This window comes from Mirounga angustirostris, unplaced genomic scaffold (genome assembly GCF_029215605.1).
Source record: "Mirounga angustirostris isolate CCGP_5_RB_7025 unplaced genomic scaffold, mMirAng1.0.hap1 SCAF_7, whole genome shotgun sequence".
In the NCBI taxonomy this organism is placed as follows: Eukaryota; Metazoa; Chordata; class Mammalia; order Carnivora; family Phocidae; genus Mirounga; species Mirounga angustirostris.
Genome location: NW_026991715.1, coordinates 51,531,053 through 51,552,149, shown reverse-complemented (window position 1 = coordinate 51,552,149; position 21,097 = coordinate 51,531,053). Strand labels below are relative to the sequence as shown.

The following is a 21,097-nucleotide window of genomic DNA, read 5'->3' as shown; positions in this document are numbered from 1 at the left end:
ATCTTCCATCCGTTTCCTGCCCCTGCCCCCAAGGGACAAACTTAGACACGCTGCCCGGTGCTATGCACAAGTCAATGGGACACCGAAGAGGAAACATCTCTGAGACCCAGCTGAATGGATTTCTAGTACGAGGCTGTCTGGCACTGTGGCAGACAGAGTTAAGATGCCTGTCTTCTTTGTAGATAGGGAGGCGGGCTTCCTAGCAGATCTGAAATGGCTGGACGCCAACAGACAGCTAGCTGCGTATGCCGCGTCCAGCCCTGCTAGCCCCCAGCCACCTCCAGAACACGGAGAAAACAAAGGAAAGCGTGAATGGAGAGGGGACGAAACTCTAGAGAGAGGAACAATTACTGGATCCCAGTACTGTTGCTAGATCAAGAAATTAAAATGAGCCAAGACTCCTAAGGTGTCTTTTAGGCATTTCAATACTCCCAACGATTGCTGGGCATGCAGAAACACACTTTTTCAGGACCTCCGTGCACACCAGGAGCTGCTCCTGCTTGGGTTTCAGCTGCTGGGTGCCACTCTAAAATGTGGATAGCCAAAGAACTGGCCAAGTGTCAAGTCACTGTTTCTACTATAACAAAGCGACAACTGTATATCGTTTTATGAATTCTACACCAACCCAGCTCCATAAAACAGCACACTCTATGCTCATGATTAAAAGACACAGAAGAAACGCTATTTAAGTAGCAAGGAGAATCTCCTTGCTAAGAATAGACAGTGCAGTTTCCTTCTCTGTGTAAAGAAATCTGAAAGATAACTAAAAAACAACACTGGAGGAGGAGAGGGAAAGGCCTCCAGCCCATTTCCAGCACCTCTCCCCAGGGAGTCCTATGAAAAAAGAGGCTCTCTCTCTGTCCTGGAGAAATGTTTATTTGGACAATTAACGAAACACAAAGGGGTCTTTTAAAAATAAAGTGTAGCTGCCAGGGCCACCCTGGTCTTGCTCCTCACCATGTATCAGCTCACATCTTGGGTTTTTACCCTTTTACCACTTTCACTGTCTGAAAACAAACACCTCCCAGAAAGTTTTTCCACTTGGAAATGTCATTTCAGAACCCAAGATCTAACGATGGGTAAAGACTAGATAAGGGACCAACAACACTATGAGCACTTATATAAACTCGTTGTTATTAGGAAAATAAAAATAATGTCAAGGGAGCCCACATATTCCACACCGAATTTAAACCAAGAAAGATCTGGCATGAGCCGACCAGCCACAGAATCAGTTAGTCCTCAACACACTGTGATAGGAACTCAGAGCAAAAGCAGGATGGTTCACTCTGCTGGGAGGCTCACAGTCTGGCTGGGGAGATGGACATGTGGGTCAGCTCCCAACGCCCACACTCTACGTGATTGTGCTGAGCACCTTGTGGTAGATAAAGAATAGTCACTTTTCTTAAAAGGCTGAAAATTCAAGACAACAAATCTAGTTCTGCAGCTAAATGTCATAATGTCCCATTTTAGATGTCCTCTCATGTGCCTCCTTTCCTCCACGAGTATCAGAATGTATTATGATGTTTTGGCATTAACTAGTAAGGTACCTACCACAGCAGATATTCCAACGACTATAAAACTGTACTCATTTAAGCCAAACTTCAAGTCACAAAAACAACAAAAGAGTAAAACAAAAATAAATACGGGTTTGGTATATTCTTTCATTCGAAACAGATAATATAATTTTTTCCTTCAAATTATTGTTAAATCTTCATATATATCTGGATAAAACAGTCTGGAATCTTACCTTCATGTAATTACTGAGTATTTTAAATAAAATAGCTCAAGAATATCAAAATGTAGAGGGTATACTGTAAACATCCATGTACCTACCACATTAATCATATACATGGAGCCCCCTGTAGAATCCTCTCAAATCCCATTTCTTTCATTCCCTCCACTAATAAGCTTTACTGTAAATGTGTTGCCCATGCATGTTTTTATATTTTTACTGCACATGTTTGTATTCACCAACAATAAAATGTCTTGTTTTGCATATTTAGATTTTATCATGTAAATGCCTTCTTGTATACGCAATTTGCTTTTAGCTTTTGTTCTGCGTATTTTTGTAATTTTACGTGTTGCTACATATGCTCCAGTTCATTCATTCTACCTATGTAGTATTTCACTGTATGATTATATCATGATTTATTCAAAGGCTCTATAGTTTTTGACAGGTAGCAGAAAAGAGAAAGAGCAGAGAGTATCACAACTTTAGTTCCAAAGAGAAAGAGACGGAAGGAGCTGGCAAAATCTAGGATCAAATCTCGGCATGTGGCTACTCTTAAGAGGAGGAAGACAACTAAGCTGAAGTCCAGCTATCCAAGGAGTTAGAATGGAGATGACATCTGGGGCTCTTGAGTTGATAAAAGACTAGAAAAGCCTCTGGAAAACTGATCTGCAGTCACTTGGTTATTTAGTAACATCTTGCCTGGACAGCACTTCCCTTGACTTCTCTGTTGCCCTCTGCACCACAGAAAAAAAGGTCACAATCATTGCCTTTGCAACCTTTTAAAACATATATGAAACAACACACATTTTAAGTGCTTTCTTGAGAAAACGATCATATTCTACAAATTACTGAAGAACTGAATTATTTTCTGGACAGAAGACAGTCTGCTTTTTTAATACTTTAAGATAGTAATAAAAAGAAAAACCTGTTTTCTGCAATCTTTTGTGAGAGCTTTAACTTTTACATATGTAAAACACATTATCATGATTCCAGACATAAAAATTATCTGTTAAGACAATACTGAATTTTTAAAAAAATCTCACGTACTGCATGGAGCACTGGGTGCTATACGAAAACAATGAATCGTGGATCACTACATCAAAAACTAATGATGTATTGTATGGTGACTAACATAACATAATAAAATAAAATTTAAAAAATAATAAAAATCTGATAAATCCCTAAGTGCTTGAATGATGACAATGCATCTTAAAAGTATCATCCTTCAAGACATACAAAGTAGAAGCAGCAGATGCAACAAAATCAGGCCCCTTCCTCTAAGAGCACAGCCTTTCTGAAGGCACACCCACCCCCCGCCCCGACACATTCAATCACATCACTTTATAACTACACTCAACGAGGAATCCATCACCATGTATAGCTGCTCACTGTTAACATGGAAAGAAGATTCAACAGAACAGCGGGATCAAATCCTCAATCTTTCTGGGAGAAGATACGAAAAGATCTGAAAACACTTATGCCGGAGGCATTTCACCAGTAAAATATAAGGACGAAGTGTTAACAGGTTTTAATAATCAGGTACAGTCTCGGGGCGCCTGGGTGGCTCAGTTGGTTAAGCGACTGCCTTCGGCTCAGGTCATGATCCTGGAGTCCCGGGATCGAGTCCCACATCGGGCTCCCTGATCAGCAGGGGGTCTGCTTCTCCCTCTGACCCTCTTCCCTCTCGTGCTCTCTGTCTCTCATTCTTTCTCTCTCAAATAAATAAATAAAATCTTTAAAAAAAAAAATAATAATCAGGTACAGTTATGTTAGTTAGCACGACTTGTGCCCTCTTCATTAGATTTGTATTAAAATCACTCTAGCAATTATTTTTTCAAGTATTTTCTTTTTCTCCAAGTCATGAAACAACCCTGCATGAGGAAAGTAATTACCAACATTCTGTATGGGGGTCACTGAAAATGCTGAGTGGTGTTAAGTCCCAGAACATCTCTATCATACACCATTAATTCTTTTGAGAATATTTGTGTTTAATAAAAAATACAAATATATATATAATATAAATATAAAAAATACATCTTTATTTTTTGTTTTTACTTGAAATATTAATTTCCGCAGAATTTACTAAAAAAGGAAAAGGTAGATTTATGTTGACATACATGCTATGTTTTACTTCCATCATCTGGTTGATAGATCAATTGACTTTTATTAGGGATGAGATTTTAAAGGGCTTGTATGTAATTCTATGTTTCCCTTAGCAAGTTTTCAAAGCATGGGTGCCAAAGAAACTTATGCCATCATCCTTTTTATTCATGAAAGATTCTAAACTCCCAAGTCAAGAAATTTAAATATATTGTCTATTTCTCCCACCAGCCCACAGCTATCAGCTAACATTAACAGACTTATACAAGGAGATATGAGATAAGGAGATACTACAAAAGGAGATGTGGCCCTTAAATAGACATGGGGACTCTAATTGATAATTAACATTATCTTAATAAAAATTTACAGGAAATATACTAACTCAAAAACTGAAGGAAATGCAATCTATTATAAAGGCCAGAAGGAAGATTTGACTGAAATTCTGAAGTTTTCAAATAAAATACTGAAGACAAACCTAGGATATTTTAAGCATTAAATAAAGGTACAATACAAGGGAAAAGAGATTTTTTTCTATTACGATATTTCATGTAGTTTTACTTCAGGTTTTCTTATTTCTTATTTTTCATCATGATTAGAAACACCCAAACATTTGGACTTTTCCAAGTCTAGGTGAGAGTCCTAATCATGATTCAGAAGGCGGCAAGTTTTTAATTCTAAAGGCATTTCCTATGGCCAACTTTTAGGCCATTAACCTCTAGCACATAGAGATGTAAGCTGAAAGCCAGTGAAAATTTATCCAGACACCTTCTTCAAGAACAATGATCCCGTATCCTCCAGGCAGCCTAAAGCTATAAAACGTTAAGAACCAAAATAGTTTTGAAATGTTCAGAGCAGATGAAGTTTTGGTTCTCAGATGCAAAGCCTGACATCATCCAAAAATTGGTCAACAAAATGAATACTATCTTCCAACAGTTACCATATATATTTCTAATACTCCAAGTTGAGATCCACATCAACCTACCTTAAATATTATACTTATTCTTTAAAAAGGACATTGCCCCATCCACTCAATTATTCAACGTAGATACCAAATCCCGGTATTTCTAGACAAGCCCTTACATAGTACTAGTTGGTAACAAATCAACCCTAAATTTAGTGGAATGTTAAAGGCAATTAATTTCCTTCTGCAACTTGCTAATGTTAAAAAAAAAAAAAGCTATAATTTATGCAAATATATTATTAGCCTTCAAGACAAAAGGTTGAAACAAACTATAAAGAAATCAGTTAAGGTTCATAAATCAGCTATTTTAAAACAAGACCATGACCTGAGTCAATGCAATAAGATCTAGATCTAACAGAAAGTTTAGCTGATTTAAACTCTTCATCACCACGGCAAAAGTTTATCATTTACTTTGCATAAAATCCATAGCATAAAAACAATCACAGATTTCCTGAACATATAGAACACTGATTCTTGACTCAGATCCATTTATACTATCTGCAGACCAAATAATGTTTTTGCTTGATTACCTAAGAGAATTTTTTTTTTTTAAATTAATGTTGTCCCAGGAATAAGTAAGCATTTTGGCTTATAATGCCCATAAGGACAAAATCTGGTTATCCTGTTATCAAGTTATCCTGAAATCATGAATATGTAACATTTATAAATAAATGCAGTGTCTGTTTTCTCATTACAGTTGATTATCATTAGCCCTCCATTTGCCTGAAAATCCTAACAAGTCAGAGAATAATCACATTACAAACTGTACAATATAGTAATAATAAGGAAACAAAATTAGGCTACTTACAAACTTCCTCTTCTGGGGAGACTCAGCTCCTTCTGCAAAAGAAAAACAAAACATATATATGAGAGGCCACATTAACCTTAGACTAGTAAGGCACTGAACGAGCAGATAGCCTATAATGTACCATTCTTCATTATGCTTGATTTAGCATTTCCCACAATGAAAAGATTCTAATGTCATGATTTTATGCTGGATCCTTTCTTACATTGTTCTCTTTCCACGCTGTGTTCGCTGTGTTCAAAGTAAAAACATAGTTCATCTAAATTCCAAAACAGAAAAGACATTAATCCTCTCACAGCAAGGACAATACAATACAAAGTTGAGCTACATGGCCTTAAAATTGAGCATTGCGAAAACTGGAGGAACCAAAGGACTTATCCAAAAAGGAAAGAAATAGAAGGAGCAGAAATTTTATAGGATTATAATTAAATGAAAGGTGAAATGAAAAAAAGCTGTTAAATCAGACTATTTACCCCAACAGAAATAAACTCATGCAAGACACTGTGCATACCGAAGATTACACTTTATTATGATTTTCTTCAATAAAGCAAAAGGTTTCCTTCTGGTTTTATTTCTTAACATAAATGCGATTTATGACTTTGATGACTTAAAAGTAGGTTAATGAATCTCTCAAAAGGTAACCAGACAGCAACAATTAATAGAGTGCTTTAAAGTCTTCAAAAGGGCGCTCTCACACTTACCACATAGTAAGATCACTATCCACCTAACTATAGGGGAGACTGTGAAAACAAACAAACAAAAAGCCAACCAAACAAACAAACAAAAAGAAACACAGAAATATCTCCACCCACGAATGAAGATTTCAGAAGCCTGGGTACTCAGGAATGATTACTTGATAACAATAATTAAAGAATAGGAAGCCATGAGTCATCAGGCTATTCAAACTCAAAAAGAACACAGTATAAATTTGAAAGACTTGACTAAATTTAGTTTTTCATTCCCATAATTACCTTTTTTTCCTTTTTTCTTTTTTTGCCTTCCAGGAGGTTGAGCATTATTTTTTGAAAGGTGTTTCCCCCTCAACTTCAAATTCACCTTTCCTGTCCCCTATTTTTATTGGATCCTTAAATGTGTGTCACAGACAGTGGCCGCAGATCTTACTTCTAAACAGCACAATTAATTCCAGCACAGCTTGCAGAACATGGCCTTGAAATGAGCAGACCAAGGGGAGGATGCTGCTTTAAATATAACACGCCTTACTTATTAACCGGCAAATACATTCTGATACAGTTATAATAATCATATCATTGTTTAATTACAAGAAGAAACAATGAACCATTTTAGAAGCAGGAGATCTTCCTTCTCTCTAGGGCCTCAGGGTTCAGGGATGAAATGCTGTATTTTTGTTTTGTTTCGCTTTTTTCTCTAATCCTTGATTATCTCCAAGAAACTACAGTGCTTGCTCAACGTGGATGCCTGATTGTGAAACATAAGTACACCTTCATTTACTAAAACCCCTAAGGACAAGAGAAAAGTCTCTGACCAAGACTGTTTTCCTTGGGAACTGAAATGTAAATAGAAAACCAATGAGCAATTCTCGGTATGTCTATCTTTGGTAATGACAAGCACTGAGACATGTGTTTTTGGATTCAGGTTAAAAAGAGAAAAGAAAGAGAAAAACTCCCTGGAAGTAATGGTTCACCAGACTGTGTCTATTAGAAAGGAATTACAGAAGCCTGCTGCCCAGCAAAGGCCTAGAGCTCGAGTAAGGAAACACTGTGGTCCCGTGAGTTGATCTGACAGCAGTGTAGCAAGAAAAGGAGGCAGGGCTGACGGGTTATCATTAATAACAGAGTAAATCAGATGCTGTTTCAACTCCATATGCAAACAGATCACTCAGATGATATGAGAGGCAAAGGGCCAAATGAGTGATCCCCAAATAGTTCAATCAATCATATTCCACCAAATGACCCAACCATAAGCTGGCGGCTCCGCTCTGAGAAAAAAACTGCTGAAACAGCAAGATAAGGGAGAAAAACCAACTCTGTTTTTAATCAGAAGTCTTTGCGACCGGTCTAGCATGATGAGTTCTAAACAAGAAGAAAGGTTACTGTGGGTGACCCGGCGCTGCTTGCTCCACGGGATGGCAGCCGAGGCTCCAGGATGAGGAGCAGAGGACATTTAATCGGCCACTGTCAACTGACCTGATGCTTCCACACTAACCAAGCTGAAGGAGCTAATCCATCTGACGGTTTGAATGTCAGACTCGGGACTGGAAACTCAATTTGGTAGCAAATTGGAATCAGATGTGATGGTAATAAAGTGAGAGGAATGAATGTGCTGTGGCCAAGACCTTGTGAACAGTGGCTGCAGAAGGCGGCAGATACCAGGAGGACTAAGCAATTGCAGACTGAGCAAGGGCTGGCTCAAGTGTGGGGACCACACGCTGATCAATGTGCACCCCTCAGAAGTCAATGAGCAGCATCAAGGCATTTACTGCCGAAGCCCTTGTGGTACATTGTGTATGTGTCTTCATTTTATTTTCTTAATGTCAGGTGAAGGTCACTAACACATACTTAGATAATTAGATAAGACATATGGTAGTGGTCCAAGTCATAAACCAAAGCTTCTGCTTAGTATATCTGGAACACGCATTAATAATTTAGCATCAGGTAAGAATTAGGGGAGGGAAGAAGTGTGGGGCAAAGAGAATAAAGGTCAGGAAGTATCAACCTGAACTAAACAACATGGAATTATTAATCATCACAGGGTTAAAGACACTCTAAGAATACATTTAACAGCATTAAAATTTTTTAAAAAAATTTTATTTATTTATTAGAGAGAGAGAAAGCACAAGTAGGCAGAGCGGCAGGCAGAGGGAGAGGGAGAAGCAGACTCCTCACTGAGCAGGGAGCCTGATGTGGGGCTCAATCCCAGGACCCTGGGATCATGACCTGAGCCAAAGGCAGATGCTTAACCGACTAAGACACCCAGGCGCCCCAAGAACATTAAAATTGTTTAAATGGTTTTCATTGATACTGATTTCTCAGGGACTTCTAACATTTTTTTAGAATTGCTGTTTTTCATTACTTGCTCAACAGTACAATTTCCTTTGCCCCCCTTTCTAAAAGTGCTAACTAGCTTCTATGTATATTGAAAATAAGGGTGAAGAAAAGTTAATCTTGTTTGAGAATACTGGTACCTTCTTGTGATTCCTGGATAAGAGTGAAGACAAACAAGGGTCCCTCAAATCCAGTAGAGAATTCCTGGAGAATCCAGGAACAAAACAGCCCTAAGAAATGATTCTGCTTCTCCCCCCATGCCGCCAACCTTGGCCTCAAAAGGAGAAAATAACTTGTTTTATTCATGAACCCAAGAGAGAAAACTGCAATGTTTCATATGTACAAGCAATTTCCACAATGGTAATTTTAAAAGAATATACTATTTAATAAGTTTTTAAGAGTTATAGATACACAAATAGAACAATATGGCCACATATGTTTAGGGAACCTTTGAGCTATTCTTTTTAACTGATGGGTCATTCTGTGATTTAAAAGAGAAAGGAGATTTGATTACAAATAATATACATAGATAACCCCTCTAAGAGATGGAGCTTAATTCTCTTCCCCCTGAGACTGGGCTGGATTTAGTGACTCACTTCCAAAAATAGAATAGAGAAAGGGAAAATAACAACTTTTCAGTCGAGAAACCTGACAGACTAGGTCTTAACCAAGTGATCAAGGTTAACACTAACCTGGTAAGTCATGTTGCTATCATGTGTCCCTGATATTATGTGATGAGAAGGGGCTTCACCTCTGTGGTTTTCTCGCTAAAAATCCTTAAGTCCAGTCTAATCATGAAAAAACATCGGGCAAACCCTAGTTGAGGGTCATTCTACAGAACACCTGACCAGTACTCTTTAAAACTGTCAGGATTGTGAAAAACAGGGAACATCTGAGAAACCGTGAGAGATTAAAGAGGGAGAGATGATGACTAAATGCAATCATGTAGGATCCTGAGCTTGTTTCTGGATCATAAAAAAGACCAGTAGTGGAAAACGTGCTGATAACTAAACTCAGACTTTATTTGGATAATAGTAATGTACCAATGTTAATTTCATAGTTTTGACAAATGTATTAAGATTATATAAGATATTAACATAGTGAATGGGGTGTCTGGGTGGCTCAGTTGGTTAAGCATCTGCCTTTGGCTCAGGTCATGATCTCAGGGTCCTGGGATGGAGTCCCAAGTTGGGCTCCCTGCTCAGTGGGGAGCCTGCTTCTCCCTCTGCCTGCGGCTCACTCTGCTTGTGCTCTCTCTCTCTCTCAAACAAATAAATAAAATCTTAAAAAAGAAAAGATATTAACATAGTGGAAAAGTATAGAGAAATTCTCTCAAGTGTCTTAAAACTTTTCTATCAATTTAGAATTATTTCAAAAATTTAAAAAGTTCTTTCTCACACAGGAGAAGAGAGAGAGGTAGGGAGAAAGTTAAACTGGTGGGGAGGATGGAAGGGATGAACATATAAATATCTAAATATTCTAAGCTTATTTTAAGGAAACATTTAATCCCAATTTTTAGGTTATTCAAGTCACCTATGTGAGAGAAGACTTGGTTAGGACCATCCATGAAGATGGCGAGAAGCAGTCAGATTTGAGAAACATTTTTATAGAATCTATAAAAGAACTGTATGTGGAATAAGAGAGGAATCAAGGAAGACTCTAAAGTTTCCTGCCTGAGCAAATCCAGTTTGAGGACAGAATAGTTTAGCTCGGACATGTTTCATCCAAGATGACTCTAAGAATTCCAAAGAGAAATTTCCAAATAGGTGGCTGGACTTCTATGAACCTGGATTCAGGAAAGAGGTTGGGGCTGGAAAAAGACTTTGGAGTTATTACCCTATAAGTTGGCATATAAAGCCATGGGCTGGCTGAGACAGGAAAAAACAGGAAGAAAGAGGCACACCTTTAGGCACTGTCACGGGCACCTCAACATTTAAAATCTTCAAGTGGGGAGAATCTTGCTACATGTTGTTAAATGGTGCATTGCACAATGAGGCAACTAGGGTTCTTAATAACAAAGAAATTGAGAAAGGCTACAAATAAAAAAAATCTATTGGGTAGATACCAGCTCTCACACAGGTGACCGGATGGTAGCACAGAAAAGATCAGAAAATGGACAGGAACCAGGAAATTAAACCCCGGCAAACACGGCCACACTCAGGACATGCCCACAACTGAATACTCAACTCCAGCCCAGCCTCCAGAGAATGTAACTTAACTGCCTGTGCACCTTTCCCTCATCACTCCTAGTGGGTCCCCCCACCCCCCCTCCGTGAGTGTTAGGATGATCACACCTGGTTCTCTGCCTCAGCTGTCATGGAACAGAGAAGAATGCTAGATCCCTTCACCAGCATAGTGGGAGAATTAGTCATTGGTAAGCTCACCATATCATTGAGAGTTACAACTACTCTGCACGGACAAACCACTGATTTAGGGAGAGTCCCAAGAGCCAAGATGTGCAGGGCAATGTATCAGGCACTATTAGGGGCACCTAAGGAGGAAACAAAATATGACAGATTTAAAAGCTACCTGGGGAAACGCATACACACACAAGAAAAGAGATACCAGTAGGTATGAGACTATGCAGTTTTACCTGAACATGTAAACGCTAACAGTGGACAGAAAATAAAAGGGGATGAGATAACTCAGCTCATGCAGTGGGTCCGAACACAGCCGGGTGACACATTAATATCATCCAGGGAGCTTTAAAAATACCAATGCTTGAATCCCACCTCAGGAGATCTAGAGGGAGAGCGGTTTGTTTAAGCTATTTAGGGGACGTTAGTGCTTATTTATTTATGTATTTTGAGAGAGAGCAAGCTGGAGAGGGAGGGGCAAAGGGAGAGAGAGAATCTTAAGCAGGTTCTGCACTGGCTTGACCTGGCATTAGGTTCACAGGCTCGATCTCACTACCCTGAGATCAGGACCCGAGTGGAAACCAAGAGTCAGATGCTTAACCAACTGAGCCACTCAGGTGCCCTAATACTTTTAAGTCCCCTGAAGGACAATGAATTTGCATAAATCATTTGCTTTAGGATTTTTTTCTTTAAGGAATATTAGTTTTCTTGCCATCATTACAATAGTGAACTTTTAGGTTTTCAGTTATTTCCTTTGCAAGGGGAAGCGCTGGAGGGCACGGAAAGGTACCCCCCAGTGGAACTCCCTCTACCTGGTAGGGTGTAAAATTAGTGAGGAGTACAGATTCATCTGGGAATTGGGCCTCCTAAAGAAGGGATTTGGGCCCCATTTCTCTGGCCTCCGTTTCTGAGGGTCACTTGTGAATCAGGTCAGTTCACACTACAGAACCAGACCTTACATGACACTTGGTTTAGAATCAGAGCAGTGTTAACGCTTATGTGCAAACAACACTTGAAAACTCCAGTGAACAGCCCATTAAGTAATTGGTTTTCTGCCTTAGAAGCCTGTAGAAAAGCAGGAGGTTGACCTCTAAAGATCTGCTTGGACATTCACATCATTTAACCCGTAAAACGTCACTAAAATCCCTCAGTGGGAATGTGAGATGGGTGGAGAATCCCAAAGGATCTCCTCTTTCTTGCAGGTTCTATTTCATTCTATTTTTGTATCTATAAACACTTAAATGTATTTATTTGTAGTAGTAAAGCTCAACACAATCAATTGTAAAAGGTATACACAAAATGCTTGAGGGGTTTTCATATCCATTTTCCTTGATCAAAACCACATCCTCACTTTCCTTTAATAAAAGAAGAAAGTGGCTACCATCTTGCTTTCTTGCCAGGTTGGCTTTTTTCTGCTGTGAACCCAGTTAATCAGCTATTGTCCTCTTGACTTGGCATTAGACTCACAGGCTCTTTCTATAGACAAAGTTTCTAAGTCACAATATGGCTATCTGTCTCTTTTGGTTTTAGAAGCTCTTATCTAAAACTCAGTCTAAGAATTCTACAACATAATCTCCCAGCTGTCTGACAGGACTCTCAAGTCTTCCCACTGAAAGCCCAGGGGAGACTAGCAATTGCCTTCTCCACAAAGCCAGGAGGTGCTGGGAGCAAAATCTGAACCAGTGTCACCCAGTTCCAATTCCCCTCCTCACAGTGCACTGTGAAAATGTCAGACAGGGGGGCAGAGTGTGTTGTGCCAGGCCCTGGGGATAAAGGACTCCATTAGCTATAAACTTCAATGTTGAAAAACCTGGAATAGAGGCCTTTTTCAAGTATGCAACAGGACCAAGGGAGCAAGTGATCAGTTTTCTGTAAGGAGGGTCAGTACTGCTTACCACCCAATGATGCTACCTGTTATTTGTGATAACAAAACCTGCTGGAACTCACACTACTCTCAACCCCAAGGCTTAGCTCAGGTTCAGGGAAGCTAATGACAAAGTTCATTTGCTTTGGCCAAAGTAAGTGGGTTCAGGGATGGCATGTGATTCAGTCTGGGAAAACAAGATGCAAAACAATATGTGTTCCAGTATCCTGGGAAAGAACTGCCTCCCTTTTCTGAGAGAGCTAGCAGGAAGGAAGGGGCACTAACCGCAAGAAGTTAATGGCAGCCATAGGGTAGACAGACATGGAAGGTGGCAGACAAGACAGACAGCTAGAAACTGGGTCTTGGGTGATATCTTTCATACATGACACATGAACCAGTTGATTCCCTTTACTGTTTTAACCAGTTTAACTTGTGTGTTCTGTTCCTTGCAGTTCAAATATTCTAAAGCGACACACTACTTGCATCTGGTTTTTCTTCAGCAGCAACTGGGAGTTGGCTAGGCATCCTCAGGAGTGGGCGAGAAAAGGGATATTCCAGAAAAGGGAAGAGATGTAGGAAGGCCAGGTGGAGTGAAAGAATACACAGCTCTTAGTAAATTCGGAACGGCTGGAACTGAAGATAGAAAGAAAAAGTCAACAGGACAAGAATATGGAGGCAGAGACAGGGTCAAATCACAAAGTTTTTCGAAGAGCTTGCCTTTAAGCTATTGGCAATGAGTTCCTGTAACATTTTATTCTATTTTTTTATTTTTTTTTAAAGATTTTACTTATTTATTTGAGAGAGAGAAAGAGACAGTGAGCACAAGTTGGGAGCAAGGGGGCAGAGGGAGAGGGAGAAGCAGACTCCCCACTGAGCAAGAAGCCAGACACTGGGCTTGATCATAGGACCCGGGGATCGTGACCCGAGCCTTAGGCAGACACTTAACCAACTGAGCCACTCAGGCACCCCTATAACATTTTAAATAGGAGAAAATAATGGTCAAGTCTACATATTAAAAAAGATCACTTTGCCATCAGGGTGTCAAATGGCTTACTAAGGACAAACAGGAAAGGAATTAGGTGGCTTATACAGTTGTCTGGGAAGCATGGTGGAGTAGGGACCAAGGAAGAGGCAATGGGGAGGTCAGAGAGGAGCAGATTCAAGATAGAAATGTGTACAGGATCTATAAGGTGTTGAGAATAAATGCTTAACTAATGGGAAGGTTTAGAACCTTAGGAGCTAAGGGCAGGGTGCCATGCAGAGATGAGGAAAAAGGGCCATCCAAAAGCACAGAGGACCTTTCAGAAGTTAAATAAAAGAAATCTGAATGGATGAGGGGATAGAAAATCCATTTAAGTTAGACCACAGGATCCCTGATGGGCAGGAACGTGAGATAAAGTTCCAGAGTAATGTAAGAGCAAGGGTCAACATCCTGGGTCTTTCTTACATGAAAGTTACACACCAATCATCACAAACCCCTTTTCTACTTTATGATTTGTACACACAGGGCAGAAGTGGTTTTTCTTTACTAAGCTCATCTGCCTCCCTCCACTTAAGAACAGCACCTCACATCCACTGTGTGCTGATGTACATGATCTCATTTCATCTTCACCAGCATTTCCATTTTATAGAACTGAGACAGAGACAGGTTAAGGAGCTTACACAAGGTCACAGAGCTGGTAAATGGCTTAACCTGTCTTTGAATACACATCAGCCAGAGTCCAGAGCAGTTTAATTATTTTTCATCCCCAAGGAACACTTGGTCAATCTGCACTGGGACCCCGCCTCGTGTAGGCTATCGAGGTGTATTCGTAGTTGATAACACATTGGCAGTTACTCTCAGAAAGGGATTCTACCGATTTTTGCAGCTCTTTCTAAGCAAATTTCACACAAATTATTTCTTACAGATTGACTGTATTTGAAGCAAAGCCTTGAAAACACATTACTTTTAACACAGACCTATTAAAGTAGAAAAAAGCATAACGAGTCAGATATCCAGCTAACCCTAAGTAAATGAGCAAATTGAACAAGCTTCCTTTACCCGGTTGCTGACATTTCCTAACAGGTTACACCTTTGACTTCAAAATATCAAGCATGGCAATCAGACATTTGTAACCACACTGCCTTCCAATTCCGTATTATGCATGGGAACTCTACTTCTAAGTCAGACTTTACACTTCCTACATGGGTTGCTGAATAATAGCTAGTACTTATATTAGTAACATCTCCAGTTTGCTAAGTGTTTACTACATACTAAAGTGAAGGGCATCTTATTTCCTGAGGGTTGGTAGCTTCCAGCACAGTCAAATTTTATTTTATGTGCTTATTTTGTTCTCTAAGAACAAAGGACTATTTCTTTCAAGAGAAAGTGTATCCTTTTTGAAATGAAAGAAACTCCTTTAGATCCAATTGGAGGAGTCACAGTCCTTCACAACAAAAGAAGCTAAATAAGAAAACATACTAGATCAGCCAAACTTTCGGCTAAAAAAAAAAAAAATATATATATATATATTTAAGCTAATTGTATACTTCATAATGATTAAATGGACAAGATATAGATTCACATACACGTATATTCTATTATTAAGTCAATGCTAGAGAGCGTCCTTAAAAATCTTCCTTTCCCTGTCTAGGACTCAGTCTCTTGAATTATAAAATGAGGATATGACAGTTGATGTCCTAAGGTGTTGAGAAGATGAATGAGAATAAAGGTCCTGCATTAAGCCCAGATCTCAAACACGAGAGCACCCTAAATGTCAGCTATTGCTATGTTAGCGTGCTACTCACATTAGACGAGGCACGTAGGGCACAAGGGAAGAGCTCCGAGAAACAGAAATGGGGAAAATCAAAGAAGGAGCACAAAAGACCCCTCCTCCTCTCTCTCTCAATGTGGAACCCAGCCACTGTTCTGGGAACCACCTGGAAGATTCGAAGCCCGTCGGGCTTCAGTGGAAAAATACACTGTTACTCATCATCAGGAAAATGCCTGTAACAGGAGATCAAATGCAAAGTCTAGATATTTAGAATTTTAATTGCCTTTAAGAGAGTGCAAGTTTAGAGACCCTTCAGAACTATAAAATTAAGGTCAGTGTGGACAAGTTTTGTGATTTTCTTTTTTCCCTTAGAAGAGTCTTATGAAGATCTTGATAAATACGTGTATCTGCCCTGCCACTTAACTATGTTTCTTGTTACTTGGGAAAGGCTGTGACCTACAGTGAGCTTAGATAAAAAGCCAACACTGCACAGCTGTGCCCCACAAGGCTTCACAATTTTTTCAGTTCTTCCATCCATTACCCGCAAATTATAGTAAATTCAAAGTATTGATCTGCACACCCCTATATGGGAAGAAAGTTACCATCGACTTTTCTTGCTTATTGTTGGGTACAATTCCCTGGAATCAATAAAAGCTGCAATGTTCATAAGCTTCTAAAAAGCTAGTTAATATAGTGGATATGAGACACCCCGTAGGATCAGTATAAATCTACAGGATTCTTCAATAGAATAGTGGCTGGCAAACATCTTCAAGGTTCAAAAGCTTTATTTGATTTTAAAATCTTCTCATTACCCAGGAAAACACATCTGTGACTGGGAATAAAAATTAAGCAATTAGAGAGAACCCCACTTAACAGATCTTCACTTTTACCTTTTGGTTCCCTTGCATTCCCACACTGACGTCATGTCCAATCCAGAGGCAATTATTAAGAGTTGTGATCATTTTTTAAAAAGTGTATCTTAACACCAATTTAAGATAAGTTTCCTTGACAGTAGCTTCCAGGTTCGATCAAAGGAGGCCAGTTTGCCCATAAACAATATTTCAACTGCCCCTAATTCAAAGAATCAATATCCTTTTATGAACCAATTTTTAAAAATCAGACAATAATTCACAGGTTCCATTAAAAGTATGGACAACCTTAATACAAAAAGAAAAGGGCTTTTTATAGAACCAGGAACCAGAATTGGATGAGACTATCTGACCAGTGATAGAGAATTTATTCAGCTGAGATTAATCATTTTTATTTACTAAGGACACCTTAGAGTTTATCTAGCAGTCACTCTTCTGAAAGCCCATTTTAGTGTAGAAATTTACTGGCAAATCAGCTCCAGGGAGCTCTTGAAGTGCTGTATGAGGCTAATACCCACAAGTCTGCTTTCTTCTGACACTCTTCTCCATCTAAATGCAAAAGACGACACTTAAAATGTACATACAAAATGTACGAGGGTGAGGGAAGATTAATGACACACATATTCAAATAATCAATAATGTGACTTAAGCCTTTAATGGTACTGAAATTTATTGTAAGGAGGTCACAGAATAAAATAAACAATTGGCTTATGGGGGATATATTTTACTTAGTAATAGGTCCTATTTGTTAAAGGGCACGGTATCTGACTTTTAAAATTATTTTCCCCAATGTGGTATTTCAAGTAACAGCACCTGGAAGATGCTGGAATTGGGAGCCCCAAGAGTGATGAACACGAGTTAAGGTATCTCCTATTTCCTACTTTGCACCTCCCCCTGCATAACCACCATGAAAACCGGCACTGCTCTGCCTGCCGCCACAATTCCACCCATCAGCTCTGCCCTGGTAAGTGCCACGCACTGTGCTCCATGTTTTCTCATACAGGATTTCACCGGAGACTCACTCCAGCCCCGCAATTACAGAGAGCGTTACCACCACTTCTTCTGTTGGGAAAACCGAGTTTTGGAAAAGTTACACTGTGATTTGCTCAAGGTCAGAGGCCTCGTGAAGGACAGCAGAGCAAAGACACAAGTGGGCTGATGGACCCGGTTTCCATACTGCGCCAGTCGTGGTCGTTCAATTGGCGAACACTTTTATGGGAGAAATAATAAATCCTTATTTATTTAAACTGCTATTAGTTTTCTGTTGTTTGCAGCTAAATATATTCCTGATACTCTCCAAAAACAGTTCATACTGAACTTTTCAAGTCACTTTTGGAGCAGTATATCCAAAGGCCCACTAGGCATCAAGACAATCCTGGCACCACCAATTATGAGCATTAGAAGGGCTGGTGTTTGCTACCCAAAGAAAATGACCAAGTGTTCTCGAAATTAAGATTAGATTCTATGAGAAACAAAAACTCTGACAACATGGATTACAGATCTGTCGATGTGGTTCCTTTTTTCAAAACAGATTTGGGAGGGCTGCACAGTGTGCGTTAATGACTGAAGTTAACTAAAGAGACTCCAAACTTAAGGGCATCACATTTGTGACAGTTAATTAGCAGAAAATATTATACTGCAGTGAAGTTTCTGCCTTTAAAAAGAAAAAAAAAAGGCATCGAAAGCAATAAAAGGCTTTCGGTTTTCAGTTGCTTCTTCCCAGACTGAATTCTGTTCTCATTGCAAAGACAGAATCCTTCTCTCAAAGTCAAAATGATCCCTTGTGATGTTTTTGGATCACAAGGATTACAAAACGGGTGGATGTTTAAATTTGGGACCTAAGAAAGTTTTCATAAGGTGGCCTCTCATTTTTGTTGACTGAAAAAATAAAGCAATTTCCAAGCAGGAAGATTTTCCCTTTGTAATATGTGAATGTAGCCATTTGTAATTCAGGGGTGAACTGAAGTGGTTTCCACTTTGGTTTCTATTATACTAATTAGGTTCTTCCTTTGAAAAATCAGAAGCATAATAGACCTTACTGTACTGATAAGATTACTATATCACACAGAAGCTCTGTGTTCTCATGATGGATTACACTGGATTACTTTGGAAACCTGAAACTGACAGTTGATTTTGGACTCACTGTGTATTGAATGAAAGCAAACAACAATAACAGTAAAAGCTGAGAAGACATATGTGTAGGATACTGAAATAGTCGTATGCTTATCTCATTGAAACTACAGTGAATAAATTAAAAAAAAAACACAACTGACAATACTATACAATATCATGAACAAAGACAGGGAATCAACTGTAGATCATTAAAGAATACAGAGTCACAGGCAGTTGAACTATCTTTGAAAGCCACACTATTTAGAAAAGCTCATGGGGGTGCCTGGGTGGCTCAGTCGTTAAGCGTCTGCCTTCGGCTCAGGTCATGATCCCAGGGTCCTGGGATCGAGCCCTGCATCAGGCTCCCTGCTCCACGGGAAGCCTGCTTCTCCCTCTCCCACTCCCCCTGCTTGTGTTCCCTCTCTTGCTGTGTCTCTCTCTGCCAAATAAATAAATAAAATATCTTTAAAAAAAAAATAGAAAAGCTGATGAATTTACACTAATGTTTTTAAAGGGTTCTATCACTTTTAAATGCTGGTTAAAAAAGGAAAACTTAATTACACTAAATTGAATTATTTATTGAACAAAAAAAAATAGTACCTACGTAAAACAGACTGTTAAAGAATTAGATCATTTTTTTAATTGAGATATAATTAACATAGAACATTGAGTAAGTTTAAGGCGTGCAACATATTGACTTGATACATTATGTTGCAATATGGTTGCCACATTCTACAGTGTCGCATAATTACCATTTCTTCTAGTGGTAAAAACAGTTAAGATCTGGTCTCTTAGCAAGCTCCATGTTTACAATAGTTTTATGGTCTATAAGCACTGTACTGTATATTAGATGTCGAGGACTTATCTACTAGTTTCAATATGGACTCTTAAACCACATTTCTTCACACCCCCAGCTCCTGGTAACCACCATACTTCTGTTTTTTCGAGTTTGGGTTTTCATAGATTTCACATAGAAGAGATTATAGGTCTCTTTTAAAGAAAGAATGTAAATACAAACCTCTGTGCTAAATGTGATACACTAGTTGAATCAAGTTGATAACCCACACATGCCTAGGCTCACCAGGAGGAAAGTGCTTAAGTGGCAAAGTCTCTGAGAGGCAGCCAGGCAAAGTGGCTCAGAATACTTGGCTTAGGAGTGGTGCCTGGGTGACTCAGTCGGTTAAGTGTCTGACTCTTGATTTCAGCTCAGGTCATGATCTCAGGGTCCTGGGATCAAGCCCCGCATCGAGCCCCTTATTGTATCGGGCTCCCCACTCAGCGGGGAGTCTGCTTGTCTCCCTCTCCCTCTGCCCCACCCCCTGCTCTGTCTCAAATAAATAAATCTAAAAAAAAAAAAAAAAAAAAGAATACTGGTTTAGGAGTATGGCCTTGGGCAAAGTACTTAACTTCTCTGTGGCTCTCTTCTCTCACTGGAAATTATAGGTAATAATAGCCCAGAGTGTTATTGTGAAGATTCAATGAAATAATACACATAATGTACCTAGAAAAGTGACTGGCATACATCGAGCATGCTAATATTAGGTTATTATTCTATTTTAAATATTCATGCACAAATCTGACATTGCAACCTTAAGGTTTTGCAATTTAAAAGTATAAAGTGTTCATCTACATAATAGGTAGTTATGCTGATGTATCTTCTGTGCACCAAAGGACAGGTGAAAACCAGTAATAAATTCAAATATTCTCTAAGCCTGCTTAAATGAAAGCTTAAAGAATCTATCTTTGCATTTCTTATTGATACTCTCAGGTGCTTTCCAAATGAGCTCTGCTTCTTTAAAACTAAACCAAAACAGATTACCCAGGCAGTTGTAAATGCCATTTATCAAGCATGAAGTCCATCTCAATGGAAACCAAACTTCCTCAAAAAGCCAGATTCCATTTTTATCCCCACACATGCTAAACAAGTTGGCATATGTTCCAAGGATTCTATTGTGCATATTTTAAACAGACCCTTTTTACCATGTGTAGGTTTCATTAAATTACAAGTGAAAAGGTATTTCTTGCTCTGACCGGGGAATAATGCTAGATTTGTTGTCTACTCTGCATTCTTTATTTTTCTCAGTCTACCTTTCATCAATAAATAACAGTGTTGCTTTAACTAAAAAGTGTGGAAAACTCTGATTGAATTTTCCACTTCAAAGTACACAAAATCATTTCATCTAACATGCTGTGCTGGAAAATCTATGCTCCATTCTGACCTCCTGTTGCAGTCTATTTCAAGTGTTGGTGATGCGCCGTGTCACACTGCATGGCTGGTGAAGGAGAGTAAGCATATTGACTGAGAAATGTTTTGAAAAACCCCTATTCCACATAGATCCCAGCTACTGACAAAAATCACAAAAATGTTTGCATTTTTGTCTGTGCAAGAGCATGACCGAGGTCTGGGAGAAATTCCCACAATAAATAAAACGAGCTACCAGCATAACTCTCCATCTAAACAAGACGGTGCTGGGCTTGGGGCGAGGGGGATGGGGTGGGGGCCAAGGTTCAGCCCAAATAA

General features: G+C 39.1%; 1 protein-coding gene across 10 annotated transcripts in view; it reads right to left on the bottom strand.

Moving 5' to 3' along the window:
• MAST4 (microtubule associated serine/threonine kinase family member 4) overlaps positions 1-21,097 on the bottom strand; it is a 545,730-nt gene that overhangs the window by 248,521 nt on the left and 276,112 nt on the right. For all 10 annotated transcript variants that reach the window (XM_064596182.1, XM_045895811.3, XM_064596181.1 and 7 more), the window contains one exon: positions 5,602-5,633. In XM_064596182.1, coding sequence (XP_064452252.1) covers positions 5,602-5,633 — 32 coding nt within the window. The remainder of the gene's footprint in view (positions 1-5,601; positions 5,634-21,097) is intronic.